This window comes from Colletotrichum karsti (assembly GCF_011947395.1).
Source record: "Colletotrichum karsti strain CkLH20 chromosome Unknown Scaffold27, whole genome shotgun sequence".
NCBI classification, from domain to species: Eukaryota; Fungi; Ascomycota; class Sordariomycetes; order Glomerellales; family Glomerellaceae; genus Colletotrichum; species Colletotrichum karsti.
This window is the reverse complement of record NW_024065927.1, coordinates 550,532-567,433: the sequence shown is the minus strand read 5'-3', so window position 1 is coordinate 567,433 and position 16,902 is coordinate 550,532. Positions and strand designations below refer to the sequence as shown.

General features: G+C 55.3%; 4 protein-coding genes across 4 annotated transcripts; 2 read left to right on the top strand and 2 right to left on the bottom strand.

Annotated features, from left to right (window-relative positions):
• Positions 1-294: 294 nt before the first annotated feature.
• On the top strand, positions 295-4,304 carry CkaCkLH20_08311 (uncharacterized protein; the record flags this gene model as incomplete). Its single annotated transcript, XM_038891026.1, has 5 exons — positions 295-635; positions 777-1,288; positions 1,339-1,604; positions 1,655-4,078; positions 4,134-4,304. The coding sequence occupies 5 exons, from the start codon at positions 295-297 to the stop codon at positions 4,302-4,304; spliced, it is 3,714 nt and encodes a 1,237-aa protein (XP_038743789.1).
• Positions 4,305-5,036: 732 nt separating this feature from the next.
• On the top strand, positions 5,037-7,565 carry CkaCkLH20_08310 (uncharacterized protein; the record flags this gene model as incomplete). The annotated part of the gene is made up of 1 exon (XM_038891025.1): positions 5,037-7,565. The coding sequence occupies one exon, from the start codon at positions 5,037-5,039 to the stop codon at positions 7,563-7,565; it is 2,529 nt and encodes an 842-aa protein (XP_038743788.1).
• A 2,888-nt stretch (positions 7,566-10,453) lies between these two features.
• CkaCkLH20_08309 (nadh-ubiquinone oxidoreductase subunit grim-19) lies at positions 10,454-11,235 on the bottom strand (the record flags this gene model as incomplete). The annotated part of the gene is made up of 4 exons (XM_038891024.1): positions 10,454-10,499; positions 10,573-10,725; positions 10,857-10,963; positions 11,185-11,235. The coding sequence occupies 4 exons, from the start codon at positions 11,233-11,235 to the stop codon at positions 10,454-10,456; spliced, it is 357 nt and encodes a 118-aa protein (XP_038743787.1).
• Positions 11,236-11,958: 723 nt separating this feature from the next.
• Positions 11,959-14,469, bottom strand: CkaCkLH20_08308 (FCP1-like phosphatase; the record flags this gene model as incomplete). The annotated part of the gene is made up of 1 exon (XM_038891023.1): positions 11,959-14,469. One exon carries the CDS (start codon positions 14,467-14,469, stop codon positions 11,959-11,961), a length of 2,511 nt encoding a protein of 836 aa, XP_038743786.1.
• Between the last annotated feature and the right edge of the window lie 2,433 nt (positions 14,470-16,902).

The following is a 16,902-nucleotide window of genomic DNA, read 5'->3' as shown; positions in this document are numbered from 1 at the left end:
GTGGGAAAGTGCGACTGGGTCGCGTCAAAAGAAAACAAAAACAAAAATCCCCCTCGTTGCTAGGCGCATTTCGGTCCCTTTTTTGGGGGGGGGTCCCCCTCCGTCACAGCATGTGCACTGTTTATGTCTGTGTGCAGCGTACAGAATTGGGATGGCAATTTATCAAAACACCTTCCTCCAACATCGTCGCCAACACAAGCCGATCCTTCCGCCGATTTCTTTTCCAGGCGCGGCGCATCCTTAATTACTAACCACCGCAGCTCGGCCGCTACGGGAAACAGTGACCGTCACACACTGCACCAGGTCCTCCTCCTCCTCCTCTTCGCTTCTTCTTCTTCTTCTTTCCGCCCTCTCTTCCTCTTGATCGCCAACGGGTGCGCATCCCACGCCTCGACCGCAGCCATGGACTCGGTCGCATTCGACATCAACGATGCGCTCAAGCATTACATGAGCGATCCTGCCAGCATCCCAACTCCAGAGGCAGACGCTGCCCTCTTCGACTGCGAAAATGACCCCGAGGCCCTCACCAACGCCGTCATCAACCCCGTTCTCAACCCAATCGTTGATGCCGTCGCCGAGAACCCCGAGGCCATCACCCGCGCCGCCTACCTCGACTCTCTCCAGTTCCTCCTAAAGTGCGCACCCATCTCCAACCCCCCTTGTCTTTCAGACCCTTCTCTCTCTTCTTCTACTTCTTCTCCAAGGCCGGTTGCGACTCCCAGCGGTCGACGCAAGGTCAAACAAGGACATATCTCTAAACTATTTACATCTTCCAGGTATACCGCCTTCTTGCCAACACATGCCTTGAGCAAGATCTTCGACCTCGTCATGTCCGGCCTTGCCGCCGAGGCTGACGCGATCAATCACGACCTCGAGTCCCCCGACGAACAGGAGACACTCGCCCACCACAAGCAGCTTCTCGAGATCTACGGCTTCCTTCTGAGGTGGACTGTCGAGAGCGTAGAGACCAAGGCAGCCGAAAAGTCATCAACAGCCCCTGTCGCCCGAGGTCGCGGCAAGCCCAAGAAGAATGCGCCAAAGGGCCAGGACGGTGTCTGGGACTCCGCGACCCAGCTCCAGTCTGCCCTCGACATCATGACCAAGGTCCTCAAACTAAAGCTCTCCAAGATCTTCCTCACAACGCCCGAGAGAGACACCTTCATCGCCCTGTTGACGAAACCTGTCTACACCGTCCTTGAGAGTGAGCAGCGCTGCAAGACTACCTCCATCAGGATGCATGCTTTCAAGGTGCTTTGCATCGCCGTCAAGCACCATGGCCACGCCCACGGTAGGTCCACCTATCCAGCTGCCTTTGCCGAATACTGACAGTCGATGCAGCCGCGTTGCAAACAATCGATCAGAACTTGACCTACTTCGAGCATCTCTCCGAGCCCATGGCCGAGTTCCTTCACATCCTGGCCGAGACCTACGACTACCCCCAACTGGCTGACGACACCCTGCGCGAGCTCAGTAACAAGGAGTTCAACAGCAACGACACCAGAGGCCCCAAGTCCATCTCCCAGTTCATCGTCAAGCTCTCCGAGCTTGCACCCAGACTAGTCATCAAGCAAGTAACGATGCTTGCCAAGCAGCTCGACAGCGAGGTACTTCTCCATGCGCAGTGCTTTAAGCAAACTCTCTAACGATTCTGCAGTCATACACCCTGCGATGCGCCCTTGTCGAAATCTTCGGAAACATGATTGTCTACCTCACAAAGCAGGACGAGCGCTCTGACGACTATAAGACACAAATCAGCGCCTTCTTCGACGTATTGGAGGAACGATTTCTCGACATCAACCCCTACTGCAGATGTCGCGCAATCCAAGTCTACGTCAAGCTTTGCGAACTCGACCAAAAGTTCCCGAAACGACGACAGCGCGCCGCAGAGTCGGCCTGCCGAAGCCTTGAAGACAAGAGCAGTCACGTCAGGAGAAACGCCATCAAGCTCCTCGGCGCCCTTATCAAGACGCATCCCTTCACCCAGCTCCATGGAGCTCAGCTCTCCCGCAAGGACTGGCAGGCCCGTCTCGACAAGGTTGACGAGGAGATCAACGCGCTGCAGCCTCCCGAGGGTGCTGGCCTCGGTGATAACACTGCCGTCGACAACACGCTATTGGACGACGCCACTCAGGTCGAGCAGTCGCCTCAAAAGCCCATGACCGATGAGCAGAAGTTCGAAGCCGTCAGGAAGGCCCGCGAGGAGGCCGCGACATCAGAAGCTATAGAGAAGCTCACTCTGACGAAGCGTTACTACTCCGAGGCCTTGAAGTTTATCGACGTCCTTCACGACGCCACCGGCACCGTCTGTCAGTTGCTCGGCTCCAGGAACAAAAGCGAGGTCATTGAGGCCATGGACTACTTCGAGGTTGGCGATGCCTACAACATTGAGCAGAACAAGGTCGGCATTCGCCGCATGTTGCGTCTCATCTGGACCAAGGGCAACAGTGACGAGGGCAAGGGTGTACAGAGCCATCTCATCGATGTTTACAAGCGTCTATTCTTTGAGGCGCCAGACTCGTTCAGCCCTAACGACGCTGCCAACTTTGTTGCGCGTAACATGATCAGTCTCACCTTCGGCGCGACTCCTGCCGAGCTGACTTCCTTGGAGCAGCTTCTCAGCACCATGATGAAGGCTGGAATGATACCCGAGCCTGTTATTGCCAAGCTCTGGCAGGTCTACGGCGTGCAAAAGCGTGAAATCTCAAGGACTCAGCGCCGAGGAGCCATCATGGTTCTGGGCATGCTCGCAACCGCCAACCCCGAAATCGTGGTTGGTGAAATGGAGACGATGCTTCGAACTGGCCTCGGCTCCCATGGTCGTGCCGATCTCCAGCTAGCCAAGTACACCTGCATAGCCCTTCGCCGAATCAACCCAACCGGTAGACAGGCAAAGGACTCTCCTGTCAAGTTCTCTCGCCTACCGAATGAGCACGCACTTCTTGCCAAGTTGGCCGCGATCACTGAGGTCCCCTCGGATAGCAAGGAATGGTACGGCGTTGCTGAGCAGGCCATCAACGCGATTTACGCCATCTCCAAGCACCCAGATATCCTCTGCTCCGACATCATTCGACGAAAGACCAAGCGGGTCTTTGCTGCCCCCACGTCCAGACCAGTTTCGAGAGACGAGAGACCACCTTCTCGAGATGAGACAGGATCTCAGTCCTCTCAGTCCGAGAGCAAAGAGCCCGATGCCGATGAAGAAGGAAGCGACAGTAATGAGACTGTCGTTCCCCCGCCCAAGAAGCGCGATGCTGCTGTCGGCCTATCTCAACTTCTTTTCATTGTCGGACACGTTGCCATCAAGCAAATTGTGCATCTCGAGCTGTGCGAACTCGACTTCAAGCGCCGCAAGCAAGATCAGGAGAAGGAGAAGACGGCTGAGAAGACTGCAGCGGGTGGCAAGAAGGATGAGCCGGACGACCTCGACCTCATCGGAGGTACCACCGAGGATGACTTCACGGAGGCCATGGCTCATATCCGTGAACGTGAGCTGCTGTATGGCCCTCAGTCTCTGCTCGCAACATTCGGCCCTCTGGTCTCCGAGGTCTGCGCCAACAACACCACCTATGCCGACAAGGGACTGCAGGCCGCTGCCACTCTCTGCCTTGCCAAGCTCATGTGCGTGAGCTCCGAGTACTGCGAAGCCAACCTGCCTCTCTTGATTACCATCATGGAGCGCTCCACCGATGCTATCGTGCGTTCGAACGCTGTCATCGCCCTTGGCGACATGGCCGTGTGCTTCAACCACCTCATTGATGAGAACACGGATTTCTTGTACCGCCGTCTGAATGACAAGGACCAGTCCGTCAAGCGCACTTGCTTGATGACGTTGACTTTCCTGATTCTAGCCGGACAAGTCAAGGTCAAGGGTCAACTTGGTGAGATGGCCAAGTGCCTCGAGGATGAGGATCGCCGTATCGCCGATCTCGCAAGGATGTTCTTCACCGAGCTCAGCACCAAGGACAACGCTGTTTACAACCACTTCGTCGACATGTTTAGTCTGCTGTCGGCAGAGAAGGCTTTGGAAGAGGAGAGCTTCAGGAGGATCATCAGGTTCCTCTTGGGTTTCGTCGAGAAGGTATGTCTGAGCGTGTCTGACAAGTATTGTGTTGTGATTCTAACCTCTCCTTCAGGACAAGCATGCCAAACAACTGGCCGAGAAGCTCGCCGCCAGACTCCAACGTTGCGAGACGGAGCGACAGTGGAACGATGTCGCTTTCGCCCTCGGTTTGCTACAGCACAAGAACGAAGAGATCACCAAGACCGTCAGCGAAGGGTTCAAGGTCGTGCAACTCGCCGCGTGAAAGTAGACGAAAAAGACAGAACAGGCTGGCCAAAGGGCCGTGTAGATCTAGGGTCATTGGGTCGGCGTTGCGGTTCATGTTGGTGCTGGCTGGTCGGCTGGTTTGTCTTGCGTCACATTAGAATACCACACACAGTACTGTACGGATGATGAGACTTAATGACGTTGATGAACTTGTTCAATCAAATTTACCCCAGTTCGAATCACTCATGCTGTTGAGTTGGCTTCTCCCCCACAAAGATGGTCGATAAAACTAATGTAGTGACACGATCAAACGGCAGTGCCGGGCATGCGGCTCGGCACGCATTTCGCAGATCGAACCCGGTTGTATTTTGCTTACTTCTAGCTCCTAAATCCCCATTCATTTGCCTAGAAGCATTGTTCTTGGAAAACAGGGAAGCATACTCTCGAAAGCGACGCAAAACCTCATGACCCGAGGGGGAACGCGTATTGTCGCCGGGGCTGTGCGGGTTTTCCGACGAGCTCGCGTTTTTTAGCTTCCCCACCAAGGCCTCGTTCCCGATGAGATGATGAGAACGAGGAAGGAAAGGGGGAACGAGTCTTGGGTCCATGCAAAATCTTGGGGCGGCGATGGGATACAAATAATTGGAAATGTCGCGATACGGCGGTGCTCAAATTTCTCACTCGTCGAGACATCTCTCGTTATATATTCACTCGTTTAGATTTCTCTCATTCTATTACTAGAATGTTTTTATTATATCTGAGAGAAGTCATGCTCATCTTTGCCTTTCTGGCCTTGCTTGACGGCGTCGTTGGTGCTCCCTCACGGTCTCATCTCCCCCGCGTCCTCTCCAGATCGGTGGAAAAGACTTCCCAAAATGACACCTTCATCTACGCTTCCAACGACACGACGACTCTCACTTCAAACGGCACAGCTCCCGCCATCGTGATCCTCGATTTTGGCCGGAATGTCGAGGGAATACCCACCTTCGAGGTAATCTCAGCCTCTGGCGACACCTCACTCTTCGAGATCTCCTTCGCAGAAGCACGATCTTCGTTGGATCAGTACATGGTACTCAAACCCTCTTCCAAAACAAAATCCCAAAGACTAACGAAACCCAAGAGTGACGGCCCTCTCCCCCTCGCAGCAGCAATGGACACCTACCGCGTCAACCAACACAACATCACCGGTCCCACCATCATCACCAACCGCCTCATCCAGGGAACCTTCCGCTACCAAAAGCTGAACCTCTCGGCGGCCGGGGAACTCACCCTCCGCGACATCGGCGTCAGACCAACGACGTCCACCACCCCCCTGACCTCCCTCCCCGGCTCCTTCGAGTGCTCCGACGACGACCTCACCAGGATCTGGAGCGTCGGCGCGAGAACCGTTCAACTCACCGAGATCCCCAAGAGCTCCATCCCGGACTTCCTCCAAGTCACCGAGGAGGGCGCGTTCGCGGAAAGCGTGGCGCCTCAGGTCCTCGGGAGTGCTGTGGCTGCGCAACTCCTCAACTACCGTCTCGAGTTCCAGGTCAAGCCCGTCAAAGGCGGGTTCGGATTCTCCGTGCTCTCGGACACGCTCAACAGCGCCGTTTACATCTCCTTCGACCTCACAAAGAGAGAAGTCACGGCCCATGCGGGCTCAACAACCTTCGACACCCGACTCGCGTCCGCAGCCCTCCCCTCAAACGCCACCATCACCCTCGGATCATGGCACACCGTCCACGCCACCGTCGACATCACAGACATCGCCGTCTCCGTAAACAACACCCCCGTCCTCTCCCTCTCCCAAACATCCCGCTTCTTCGGCTCCTTCGGCTTCGGCGCCTCCCTCGGCCACGCCGCGTACTTCCGCAACCTGACAGCGACGACCCCGACGGGCGATCTCATCTACACGCACCCCCTGACCGACCGCTCCTTCCTCCCCGACTTCTTCATGGGCGCCAACCCGGCCGACACCATCGTCGACGGCTCCCGGCGCGACCGCATTGCCTACACGGGGGACCTCGACATCGCGATGGGCGCCGCGTTCGCGAGTACTTTCGGCACCTCCTTCGTCGACGGCTCGCTGGATCTCATCGGGTCGTACCAGGTCACCCCGGGCTTCTTCACCCCCACGGCTAAGATCCAGCAGGCGCCGCTGGGTGCGCCTCTGGATGTCAACATCACGGGGTTGATCGGGTACTCGTTCAACTTCGTCACGGCCGTCGCGCAGAATTACGAGATGAGAGGGGATATTGCTTTCGCTCGGGCGTGGGCGCCCAAGGTTGTGAGGATGCTGGACTGGGCGGATTCGCAGACGCTGCCGAACGGATTGTTCAATTTGTCTGATGCTTCGTTTGGGGGCGATTGGAACTACTACGATCCCGTCCAGTCTGGCGTCGTGACCAAGTTCAACGCGGTTTATGCGTATGCTTTGCAGCAATCTTTGAGGCTGCTTGAGGACGGCGGTGTTGATGCGGCGGTGTATCGGCAGAGACTTGGCCGTCTTCGGGCTGCTATTAATGAGAATCTCTGGAGTGAGGATCTAGGCGTTTATGTCATGTCCGATACGTTCAGAGATGGCTTCTCGCAAGACGCGAACGCGATCGCCATCCTCGCTGGCGTCCCGACTGGCGGCGTTTCTAACTCGTCTTCGTCTCGATCTCCTGCCTCAATCCTCTCCGCCATGGCTTCCGGTCTCGCTGCGCCCGCCGGAGCCCTCGCTTTCTCCACGTCCACTGCGAAAGCCGGCTGGGCTGAGAAAGTCAGCCCATACGCCGCGGCATATCATCTCCGCGCCGCTCTTGAGTCCCGCGATGCGTCGTCTGCGATGATGCTTCTGAAGAAGACATGGGCGCCGATGGCGGATCCGGCGAATACAAACTACACCGGGTGTTTCTGGGAGACGCTCAACCCAGATGGTACGCCCGGGCTTGGTACGGTGACCTCTCTGTGCCATGGTTGGGCCGCCGGTCCCACGGCGGAGCTGAGCAAGCATGTCCTTGGCGTTCAGCCTACTGCTCCGGGATTCAAGGAGTGGATGGTTCAGCCTCAAACTCTGGGTCTGATGTGGGCTAAGGGGAGGTATCCGACTGTTTTGGGGGGCATCGTTGTTAATTGGCGGTTTGAGGATGGGTTGCTGCGGATGAAGGTGGTCAGCCCTGCTGGGACTGTGGGTAAGGTGTACATGCCCCAACCCCTGATGACACCGCTTGAGAAGTCTGTCATCCGTGTCAATGGGGTCGCTCGGAACGGGACGCAGTTTGAGGTTAAGGGAGGAGATACGTTCGAGTTGACCCAGAGCCTTCTAGGTTAAGGACCCCAGGCAAATGGTGACCATGTAATAGTCGTTCACATCAGTATCAGACTTTTCTGCATATTTCATACCCGTGGTAGTTATATTGCACATGTATTGCGAGCGATGGTAGCAACGGGGGCATCAACCATGCACCCTCCTCTATGTTACTGCATTTTAAGGCCCTGTGAATGGACCAACGAGCGTGATGCATCACACATCCAGCCAATGGCACATCAATATGATCTCTCCGGTATCTGGATTCGGCTTTTTTGACATGAAGCCGGTATCAGAAACCCGTCATGACGCTAGGTCAGAAGTGATGATACTCTACACAATCTAGGTACGACGAACAAGACAAACACTGTGCGTTAAATCTTCATTGAACGATCGTTCTCTTTAATTCCATTTTATCGACCGCACTGGGAATGTGAAGTACGAAGAACATCAGGTCCAGTCTTCTCCCAGTACCGCTGGGTATACCAAGAAGCAAGAGAGCCCGAGGAAACTGAAGTTGAAACCACAGATGGGAGCATCCAAGACCCTGAAAAGCCCATGCAGACACATTTCTCTTGTCAGGCTCAGATGTCAACAGTCCGCTGTCACAGATCTGCCCTGTCACACCAGAGCACAGCCCGAGAAATCCTGTCTTTTCACTGCATTTTAATACGCCCCCAAGGCTCTGAGAAGGCAAGTCCAAAACCGAAAACACTCGCCGCGGGTTTGAGCAGAGCCGCAGTCCCTTCACTGCATTTTAAGCCCGCCCGGAGGCGAGAATACGTCCACCATCTGAGGTAAGACGTTGGACAGTTGCTCAACTCCAGCTCCGAACTAAGCCGGGGGGCACATGGCGACGCCACATCAGGCAAGCCCATGAGAAGTGTAAAAAGCCAGCGTTCGTTCAACGAATGATCTTAAACAATTTTCACAGACACCGAGAGGAAGGTAAACGCTATGTTGTGAATGGTTAAAAACGTAGGAGTGAGGCGATCGGGTGTCATCTAATGTAGTCGAACACAGCCTGTCTTTCACTGCAATCTTAACTCCCCTCAAGGAAAAGACATCAGGAACAACGAAAGTAGCAAGAGGCGCACAGCCTTGCTCATCCACCCTCTCTTCACGTCTTCTTCAAGCAGCTCTACACGTCTAGAAAGCGAGAGGAATAATCTGCCATAATGACCGGGTCAATCTACTAGTGCTCAACCTCCAAGGTGTAAAGGAAAGAAGAGAATTCAAGAGAAACAGAATCAGGTCTCAAGAGGGGAACGTCTAAGACCCCGAAACCCCCATCAACACCCCCTTTCCCTGCACTGCATTTTGATTCACCCCCGAGAGGCTCAGAAGACCAACGCAAGTGTGCGCGCGGGTAGCTTACGTCGACCAATCGAAACCTGTATTCCCCTCCTGCCTGGCAGGCAGCGGCGACGAAGCTGACAATATTCAAGAAAGTGTATCAAGCCAGGGTCCAGAACCAACTACTTGAAGCTGAGCAGTACTTCCGCGTCGTACCCTTCACTGCATTTCGAACCCACTCAGAGGCGACGGGACCATGAGCTGGCATGGGCATTAGGGTCTCACAACACCGGGAGGGGCATCGAGACCAACCTGGAAGATGTAAGTGGCTAGGATTGTAAAAGCGAGGCCAGCGGCACACCGAAGTCTTGTGAGGTAAGCTGAGGGGTACTTCACTGCAATCTTAACCCCCCTCGAGAGACTGAGATCACCAGTAAAAAGAAAAAGAAGCAGGAATCAGGCAACTGGTCCGCCAAGTAAATGTTCTCGCACCAAGCAGTTTTGCCCATCTCAGAGAGTCAAGAGTAACATTCGGTGACGAGCACCAAGTCAGCCTGCAGGCAGTCAGCCTACAAACCAACACCACAATTCAAAGTGTAAAAGGCCCGAGACCAGTCACAGGCCTGGCCTCTTCACTGCATTCCGAAATTGAATGAAGGACTTGGGTGACTTGATACCTCGGGCTTGGTTAAGCAATACGCCAATCTGCCGGTGTTCAGGCCAACAACCCATCAACGCCCGTCTCTCTCTATCCACTGTCATCACTGCCCAGTCACCGGCTCACACGTCTGGACACAGGTGTGTCGGGACACACTTGAGTCCAACCTGTAAGCTTCACTGCGTTTTAAACCACCCCCAAGAGGCTGAGAAGACCAGCGCAACTGCATACACAGATAGAGTCAGTAGCAGCAATGCTGTCAGCATCAAAGGAAAGTCGGCGCTCACTAAGTGGAACAGGCAACAGTGGCGTAGACCCCTATGCGGGTTGTACAGGCCCGTCAACCAATTGGGCCATTTTGGGTGGAGGTCATTCACTGCATTTTAAACCCACCCAAAGGCAGAGGAATAGCGTCGAGCTTCTCCGGCGAAACATGAACTGCTGCTCAACACTACCTAGCCCCCCAACCCAGGCTGCGGCCCATGCGGTGACACCATGGCAGGGAAGCCAAGACTTCCAAGTGTAAAAAGCCAGCTTGGGTCCAACAAATCATATCGACTAATTTTCGCAGACACCGAGAGGAAGGCAAACGTGGTGATGTGAGTGGCCAGAAGGGTGAAGTGAGGCAAGCAAATACTCCGACTTTGAGGTCCGTGTCGCACCTTCACTGCAATCTGAACCCACCTCGAGGGACTGCGATCACAAGTAGCGTAAACGACGAGGGACGGACGCGCAGCCTGGCCAGCTCGAGATCACTCACTCTACGTCACAGCTCTTCTGCCCGAACGACCGAGTCAACCTGCCAGCACACAGCCCGCACGGCAACACCACAAGTGCAAAAAGCCAGCATTGATTCAACAATCTCAATTCTCTTTCCCCCTCGAACGTATCATATACACACGCCAGCCTCGCCAGCCCTCCCTCTCCCTCAACCTCAACCTCCTTTCTTCCATCTCCTCTAAGACTTGTTCGCCGGCGCAATAGCAAAAGTAGGACGCACAAATCTATCAACCACCAGTTAGCCTTCCCTTTCCAAACCATCCCGCAATGAGCTACGTAGGAGACGAAAAGACAAACCTGTCAGAGTGGTACACCTTGGTGTTCTGCCCAAGCAACTCCTTCTCCCGCGCCTGGTCGGCGTAATACCTGCGGACCTGGTCGCGGTCCTCCTCGGCCTGGAGGAGGGGGATGAGGTGGATGCGCGCCCACATCTTTTCCCTCGCGCACTCGCTGTTGTTTCCCGGTCAGCGTCAGTTCATTCCGTATCCCTCGACGGTCTTGTGTCTCGATCTCTGGTGACGGGGCCTTCGTCGTAGAATTGGTGTATGTGTGGGAGTGTTCGGAACAGGGTAAAAACGTACTTGGCTTCGCGGATACCCTTGATCAGGTGGTACCATCCGTATCCCATCACGAGTCCCATACCGAGCAGCATCGTGCCGGGACGGAAGCCGCGGGCGGGCAGGTTGCGCTGTTTCACCCCCGACCTTCGTCAGCCTTTCTCGTTCTTCCCAAGTATTCGCAGTCTCTCTTCTTGACGTCGTGACCCAATGCCTCCCTCGCGTCCCTCCCATCGCAGAGCAGCATCATCATCATCCCGGAACTCCCTCCTCTTCCTGATAATCCCCTCCCTCCCACAAACCCCGTCGCATCCACCCTCCCAATCCCCTGAGCAGGCAAGAAAAAGCTCACCTTGTACTGCACGGCCTGGTACCCGCCGACGGGGGGCATATCCTGAGGCATCTTGAACACTCGATATCCTACCGACCCAACGCGGTCGGCTGCGCTTTTCGATTCGTGCGTGCTCGTGTGTTCGTATGGGTGTAGTAGTCAATTGCTCCGTTCTCGACGTTCGGAGGCCAATTGAATTCAACTCGATCGATGTCCGGCGGTTCGGTCGGCTCCGGTTTCGAGGAGGAGGTTGCGATGGTGACTGACGTCGGCGGGGGTGGAACTCGAAAGGGTAGGCAGGCAGGTCGAGCTTGAGGTTTTGGCCGGGCGGAATGGGTGTGCCTGAGGTGATTGTTTTCGGGTGGATTGTGATTCGCTGGATTGGGCGGGATTATGTAAGGATACCGAGGGAGGCCCCACTTGGTCGCGTACACCGACATACACCGACCGGTACAAAGTCAAGACCTCGGTGAGCTGCTTGCAATCACCTCAATTTCAGCACAGAATGGAACACAGCAGCGTTTTGACACGTAGATAAATCGAGGCCGTGATCCAAAGATCATTCGCCACGCCCATGTTCTCTATCTCTCAATCCCAAATCCATACTGTACTCATAAATCCTACAAGTGTTTGCACATCTCAACTCCATGCCATGCATCGCCAATGGAAAAAAGGCTGGGTATAAACCGAATGAACCATAGCCAACCGACTTTTCCACCTCCACTTCTGCGAAAACAAATATCTCGAAGTCCTTCAGCTTCTTATATGCAACTTCATCCCCTGGGGATAGACCCGTTAATCATCTCCAGCAGCCAGCAACTCGGCCTCCAGATCCGCCTCGAGATCGTCCTCATCAAAGTCGGCGCCGTTGTCGAGGTTGACGGCGCCGTCGGGCAGAAGCGATGCATCCTCCTCGTCGCCCGTAACTTGAGGCGTAGGAAGGCTACTCGACTCGTTGTCGTCGGCGTTTGGTGTCCTGACCGAGCTCAGCTTTGAGGCTCCACGGCTCTTGGCCACTCGTTGCTTCTTTGACAGCGCACTGCCTCCTTCATCCGAAGCGTTGTCGTCGTCCACGGCCTTTCTCTTCAAGCCAGTGGCAGAGCTGTTCGATTGCTGAGATGAGGGCAGTTCGTCGCCAGATTCCGTATCTCCACTTCGGCTGTCCGTTTCCGCGTCTGAGCTGTCGTCATCGCTGCCGAGGAACTCCTTCATTTCATCGTCGACACCTTCCCAGTCGAAACTCTTGAGGCCGTCGATCGGGCTGAGCTGGCCATCTTCAAACTCGGGCATCACATTCTCTTCATCTCCGTCTTGGTCGCCGTCATCCTCGTCCGACGCGTCCTCATCTTCCTCAAGCACGCGCTGTTCGCCCGTCTCGTCAATAATGGTTAAGGACGGCCTCGACTGGTCATCGCCGTCGACGTCGGATACTGTCTCTGCGTCTGTCGTTTCTGAAAGGGCCATCTGCCGTCGGTCTGCGGGGTGGACCTCGACAAGGTATGGCGCCTCGTCGAGATGTTGCCATTGGCTCAGGCAGTCACTCAGCCAATTTTGGCTAACAATCTTGATGGTACTGATCTTGGCGGCTTGCCGAACTTTCTGTGTCCGCGGCCGTGATGTCGAGATGACCAGATGTGTCACCTTCTTCGACACCTTTGTCTGGATCTGTGCGCCGAAGCTCATCGCTTGGATGCCGATCTCAGACTGTAAGACATCGACACCAAGAGGAACCAAGCCGGACAAGACGATCGTGGTGCCCGCTAGTGTTGCCGCCTTCATTGTGTCCAATACGAAGCCGACGTCCGGAACGGCAGAGAGATTGATGACCTCCTCGGTCTTCTTCTTGGGCGCCGACTGCTGAGGCGCAGCCGCGCGTTTCTCGTCATACTCCTGGTAGAACTTCTCGTGTAAACGCGTAAGGTGTTCTTGCAGATAAATCAGTTCCGCGTCGTCGTCACGGAGGACTTGCTGTCGGTGCTGCACTGTCATGATTTGCGCGCCGTCTTCGGTTTCCTGTGTAGCCTTCTCCTTCTCTTCGTCCTCCTTGTCGAGTTGCTCTTGCATATGGAGCAGGGGTCGTTCCTTGATCTGTTGCTCCAAGGACTTCTCCTGCTGCTGCGTCTGAGCTTCCTGCAGAGCCTTGTCCTCGCCGCTGCTCATGTTGACGAGCTCGTCAATGGCAGACACCTTGCCGTTGGTCTTCGGCTCTGGTTTGGGAACAGCTGCTGGAGGCGGTGCGGGCGCGATGGGTGCAGGTGCCGGCTTGGTTTCGGGGGCGGGCGACGCAGGGAGGATGTCTTGACGCTTCGGAAGGAAACTTGAGTTAATGTCGCCGATGCCTCTGAAGAAGTCGTACGGAACGACCTTGATAAGATTGGGTCGGTTGCGTGGCCACACGTCGGCTCTGTCATCGATGATGACGACCATGTTGGTGTTGACAGGGAACAACCGCTGCAGACTCTTGGAAATCATGCTGCCGTTCTCATCACGACTGATTACGCGGTTGCCGAACAGCTTCCTGTCGGGATCGACAATCTGTGCGATGTTCATCGCGTATGCGCGTGTTCCCATGGTGTAGACGTGAAGCTCGTACAGCTCCGCGATCTTCTCCAGGAACTCCTTCAGACCGGGTCGCATCTTGATGTAGTACCAGCAGCCGGATGTGACCACCCCTCTCGGGCCTTCATCGTTCAGTTGGAACTTCTTCACGTCCTTGACGGCCTCGTAGTTGGGATTTGTCGGGTCTTCCATCCACTCGCCGACTGTGGGTTCGATACAGGCGTGGATGATGGTCTGGTCGAGATCGACGACGAGGCTCAGTTTGCGCTGGCGGAGGAGACGCTTCTGGGTGTCGTGCTCGGCGCGGGCGGCCAGGTCGCCGCTGACCATGAGTCCGGTCTGGTCGTGTGTCATGTTGATGGTGGCGCGCTGGGTATCGCGTTGGTCGCTGGCCCAGTTGACTTCCGTCATGTCCTTGCCGCAGATGGCGCAGAGACCTTGGAACTGGATCTCGTGGGAGCATGCCTCCTCGACAACCATGCAAGGCGCGTCTCGCGTGAAGGTCATGCCTTCCTTCAGACGCCACTCCTTGATGGTGCCTTCAGCAGGGCTGTCCCAGCCGACGACGGTCGTCTCCTCCTCCTGCCAGGTGTTGCCGGCGATGGGGTCGCCGACCTCGCGCATCCATTTGAACGAGTACTCCAGGACGCTCTCTTGTTTTGCGACAGCATCGCCGGGTTTCTTGAGTATTTTTGTGATGGTAATCGGGTAGCGCAGCCTTGCGCCGAGAGATAGTAGCTTGCCCATGACGACGGGTAGCTAACTGGGAGGAATGTTTAAAAGTCTGCGGCGTGAAAGGTAAAAGGTCAGCTCTTCGGCTTCGAACACGAGCGCGCAAGGGGGAGGTAGGTGACGGGGTGTCAATTGGAGCGTCACGGGTTCACAGATAGTGACGACGAGACAATTCGCGGCTTCATGCAGATGGAAAAGACGGGGAAGCAGAATGCGACGAACCTAAAAGGACTCCCCCAGTCACAGTCGAAGAAGGTGCCGGTGATGTCTCCAATCCCATGGCCTTAAGCTTCGCGCGACAAGTTGGAGACGCAACAGGCGGGGCAGCTCTGGAGCGTGGCGTGCAGGGCGCGACAGAGCAAGGCAGAGAGCTTCAAGCTGGTCTTGTTCGGGTCTAGGTGGAAGAAAGGGATGATGAACACGCGCGAGAATCCGGCACGGTTTGGAGAATTGGGCGGGTTGAAGGTGGACACTTCCTAAGCGGCGCAATTGACTTTGGCGATTGGTGATGCAATTGGACGGGCCCTGAGGATTCCAGAGCTCCGGAATTGACGTTGCGCGTAATCGAGGAGCTTGACTGCTTGAGCAAGTATCTCGATTCAGTCTCAGGTTTGTTGTCGTTTACAGATTGAAACTGTCTAGTCGTGATGGAAGTTGAAGCTTCGGGTTGTCTTGCAGAGCGTGGACGGGGTGGTGGAGCGTGACGCAGTCTGCAAACGGAAAGGGCAGGTCAGGTAAGGTAAGGTGAGGTCCGGTAAGGAAGGGCCAACCGGCGAGTCCAGACGCAACGGAGTGGGGTCGGGTGTCGCGGTTAGAAGCACAGACCAGTTCGCTCCGGAATTCCGGGATTTGGTTGTTCCGGGCGTTTGCAGGGGTGGGCCTGAGGGGGCCGATTTGCGGTCCGTGAAGTGGGGCGGGACTCCAGTGAGTGCCGGGCACGGGAAAGGCGCGTAGAACGGTACCTTGGCGGCGTCAATCGCAGGTATTTCTACCTCGGCGTCTTCGGTGCTCCGAGACCGTTGGGTGAACAAGATAAGGTGACGACGTCGAAAGGTTTGTGTGAGTACAACTAATGACTCTTGAATGATGACTCGATAATTTGAGAGATGATTTGTCGTCTGAAGAGTTTGCGTCTTCCTTATGTATGACTCGTCGTGGTGCTGGAGCTGTGGTGTGATGCACTTCGTAATGTTGAAGAAGCTCCCGAGTAGAGGCAAACAAGTACCAGTACCAATACCAAACAGGCCAAGTACAAGACGGAGAGCTGGACGGGAATAGTCTTTGAAAAAATAGAGGCGACTCAACCACTATCAGCCGTGCCACCCCCTTCTGAAAGAGTGGGATGCTTCGGCCTATTTGTACCTGCCGTAGCACCCTGCCGCCTATGCAGCTGATGGCGCCAGCCGGCAGCAAGTGGTTTGATGATGATCCCTGCCCTGCCATTCTTTTGCACCCTTGTCATTCCCCAACTTTTCTCTCACACAATCCAACTTGCTGCTGCTGCTGCTGCTGCCTCTCCACCTCCGCTGATGCAGGAGCTCTGCTCTGCTCTGGCTGTGAGGTCCATCATCCACATTCTCATTCATGCTGTTCAGGTACCCAGTCACACAATGGCTGACTACACTACACTTGCTGGGTAGATCATGAGATAGCCCCCCTGGTGGTGAATCACGTGCACGCATATTCACACCCATCAAAGACTCTCTCACCCAAACTCCTCACACTCAAGAGTAGTTGTGAACACCTTAAAACCTATGAAAGAAGCTGAGAAAGCCTTACATCTATCTCATCAATCAAAGAGACTTTTACCCCAGCTATCCTGATCTGGGGTAAAAGCTCTAATCTGCCATCCCTGGCCAACCTGACAGGCCACCACCAGCTGCATCCATGACTCTTCTCCTCAGTGTGGCGTGTAATCTGCCTCTCACATGAGCAGCAGACCCCTCTCTCTGCATCATCTCCTGATCTTGAAAATACATCAAAAAGCACCCCATTTCTGAGAGACTGTTTGTTGCCTCTTCATCAGCATCTCTAAAGTGGTGCTCAGCTACTTTGATTTAATCGAGATCAAGATGCAACGCAATACCCCGCTGCCTGCGAGTTCCTGTTTGGCCCATTTCACTCCTCCTAGTGACATTTACCGATTACTTGCAATAACTTGGTTGATGATGTGCGATGAGCCTCATTCGACTGCCGTAAATAGCAACTCAGTCACAACTATCCTATGAACACCCGCACGGACGGTCAGTAAAAATCATAATGGAGTATTAATGTACTCTCTATCCATGAGTATGAGTGCCATGGTTCCGTGTCCCTCGGCTTCTGGATCACGCCGTCACCATATAAACCGGTCGTCAGTGGGCGGGGGGGGGGGGGGGGGGGGGGGGGGGGGGGGGGGGGGGGGGGGGGGGGGGGGGGGGGGGGGGGGGGGGGGGGGGGGGGGGGGGG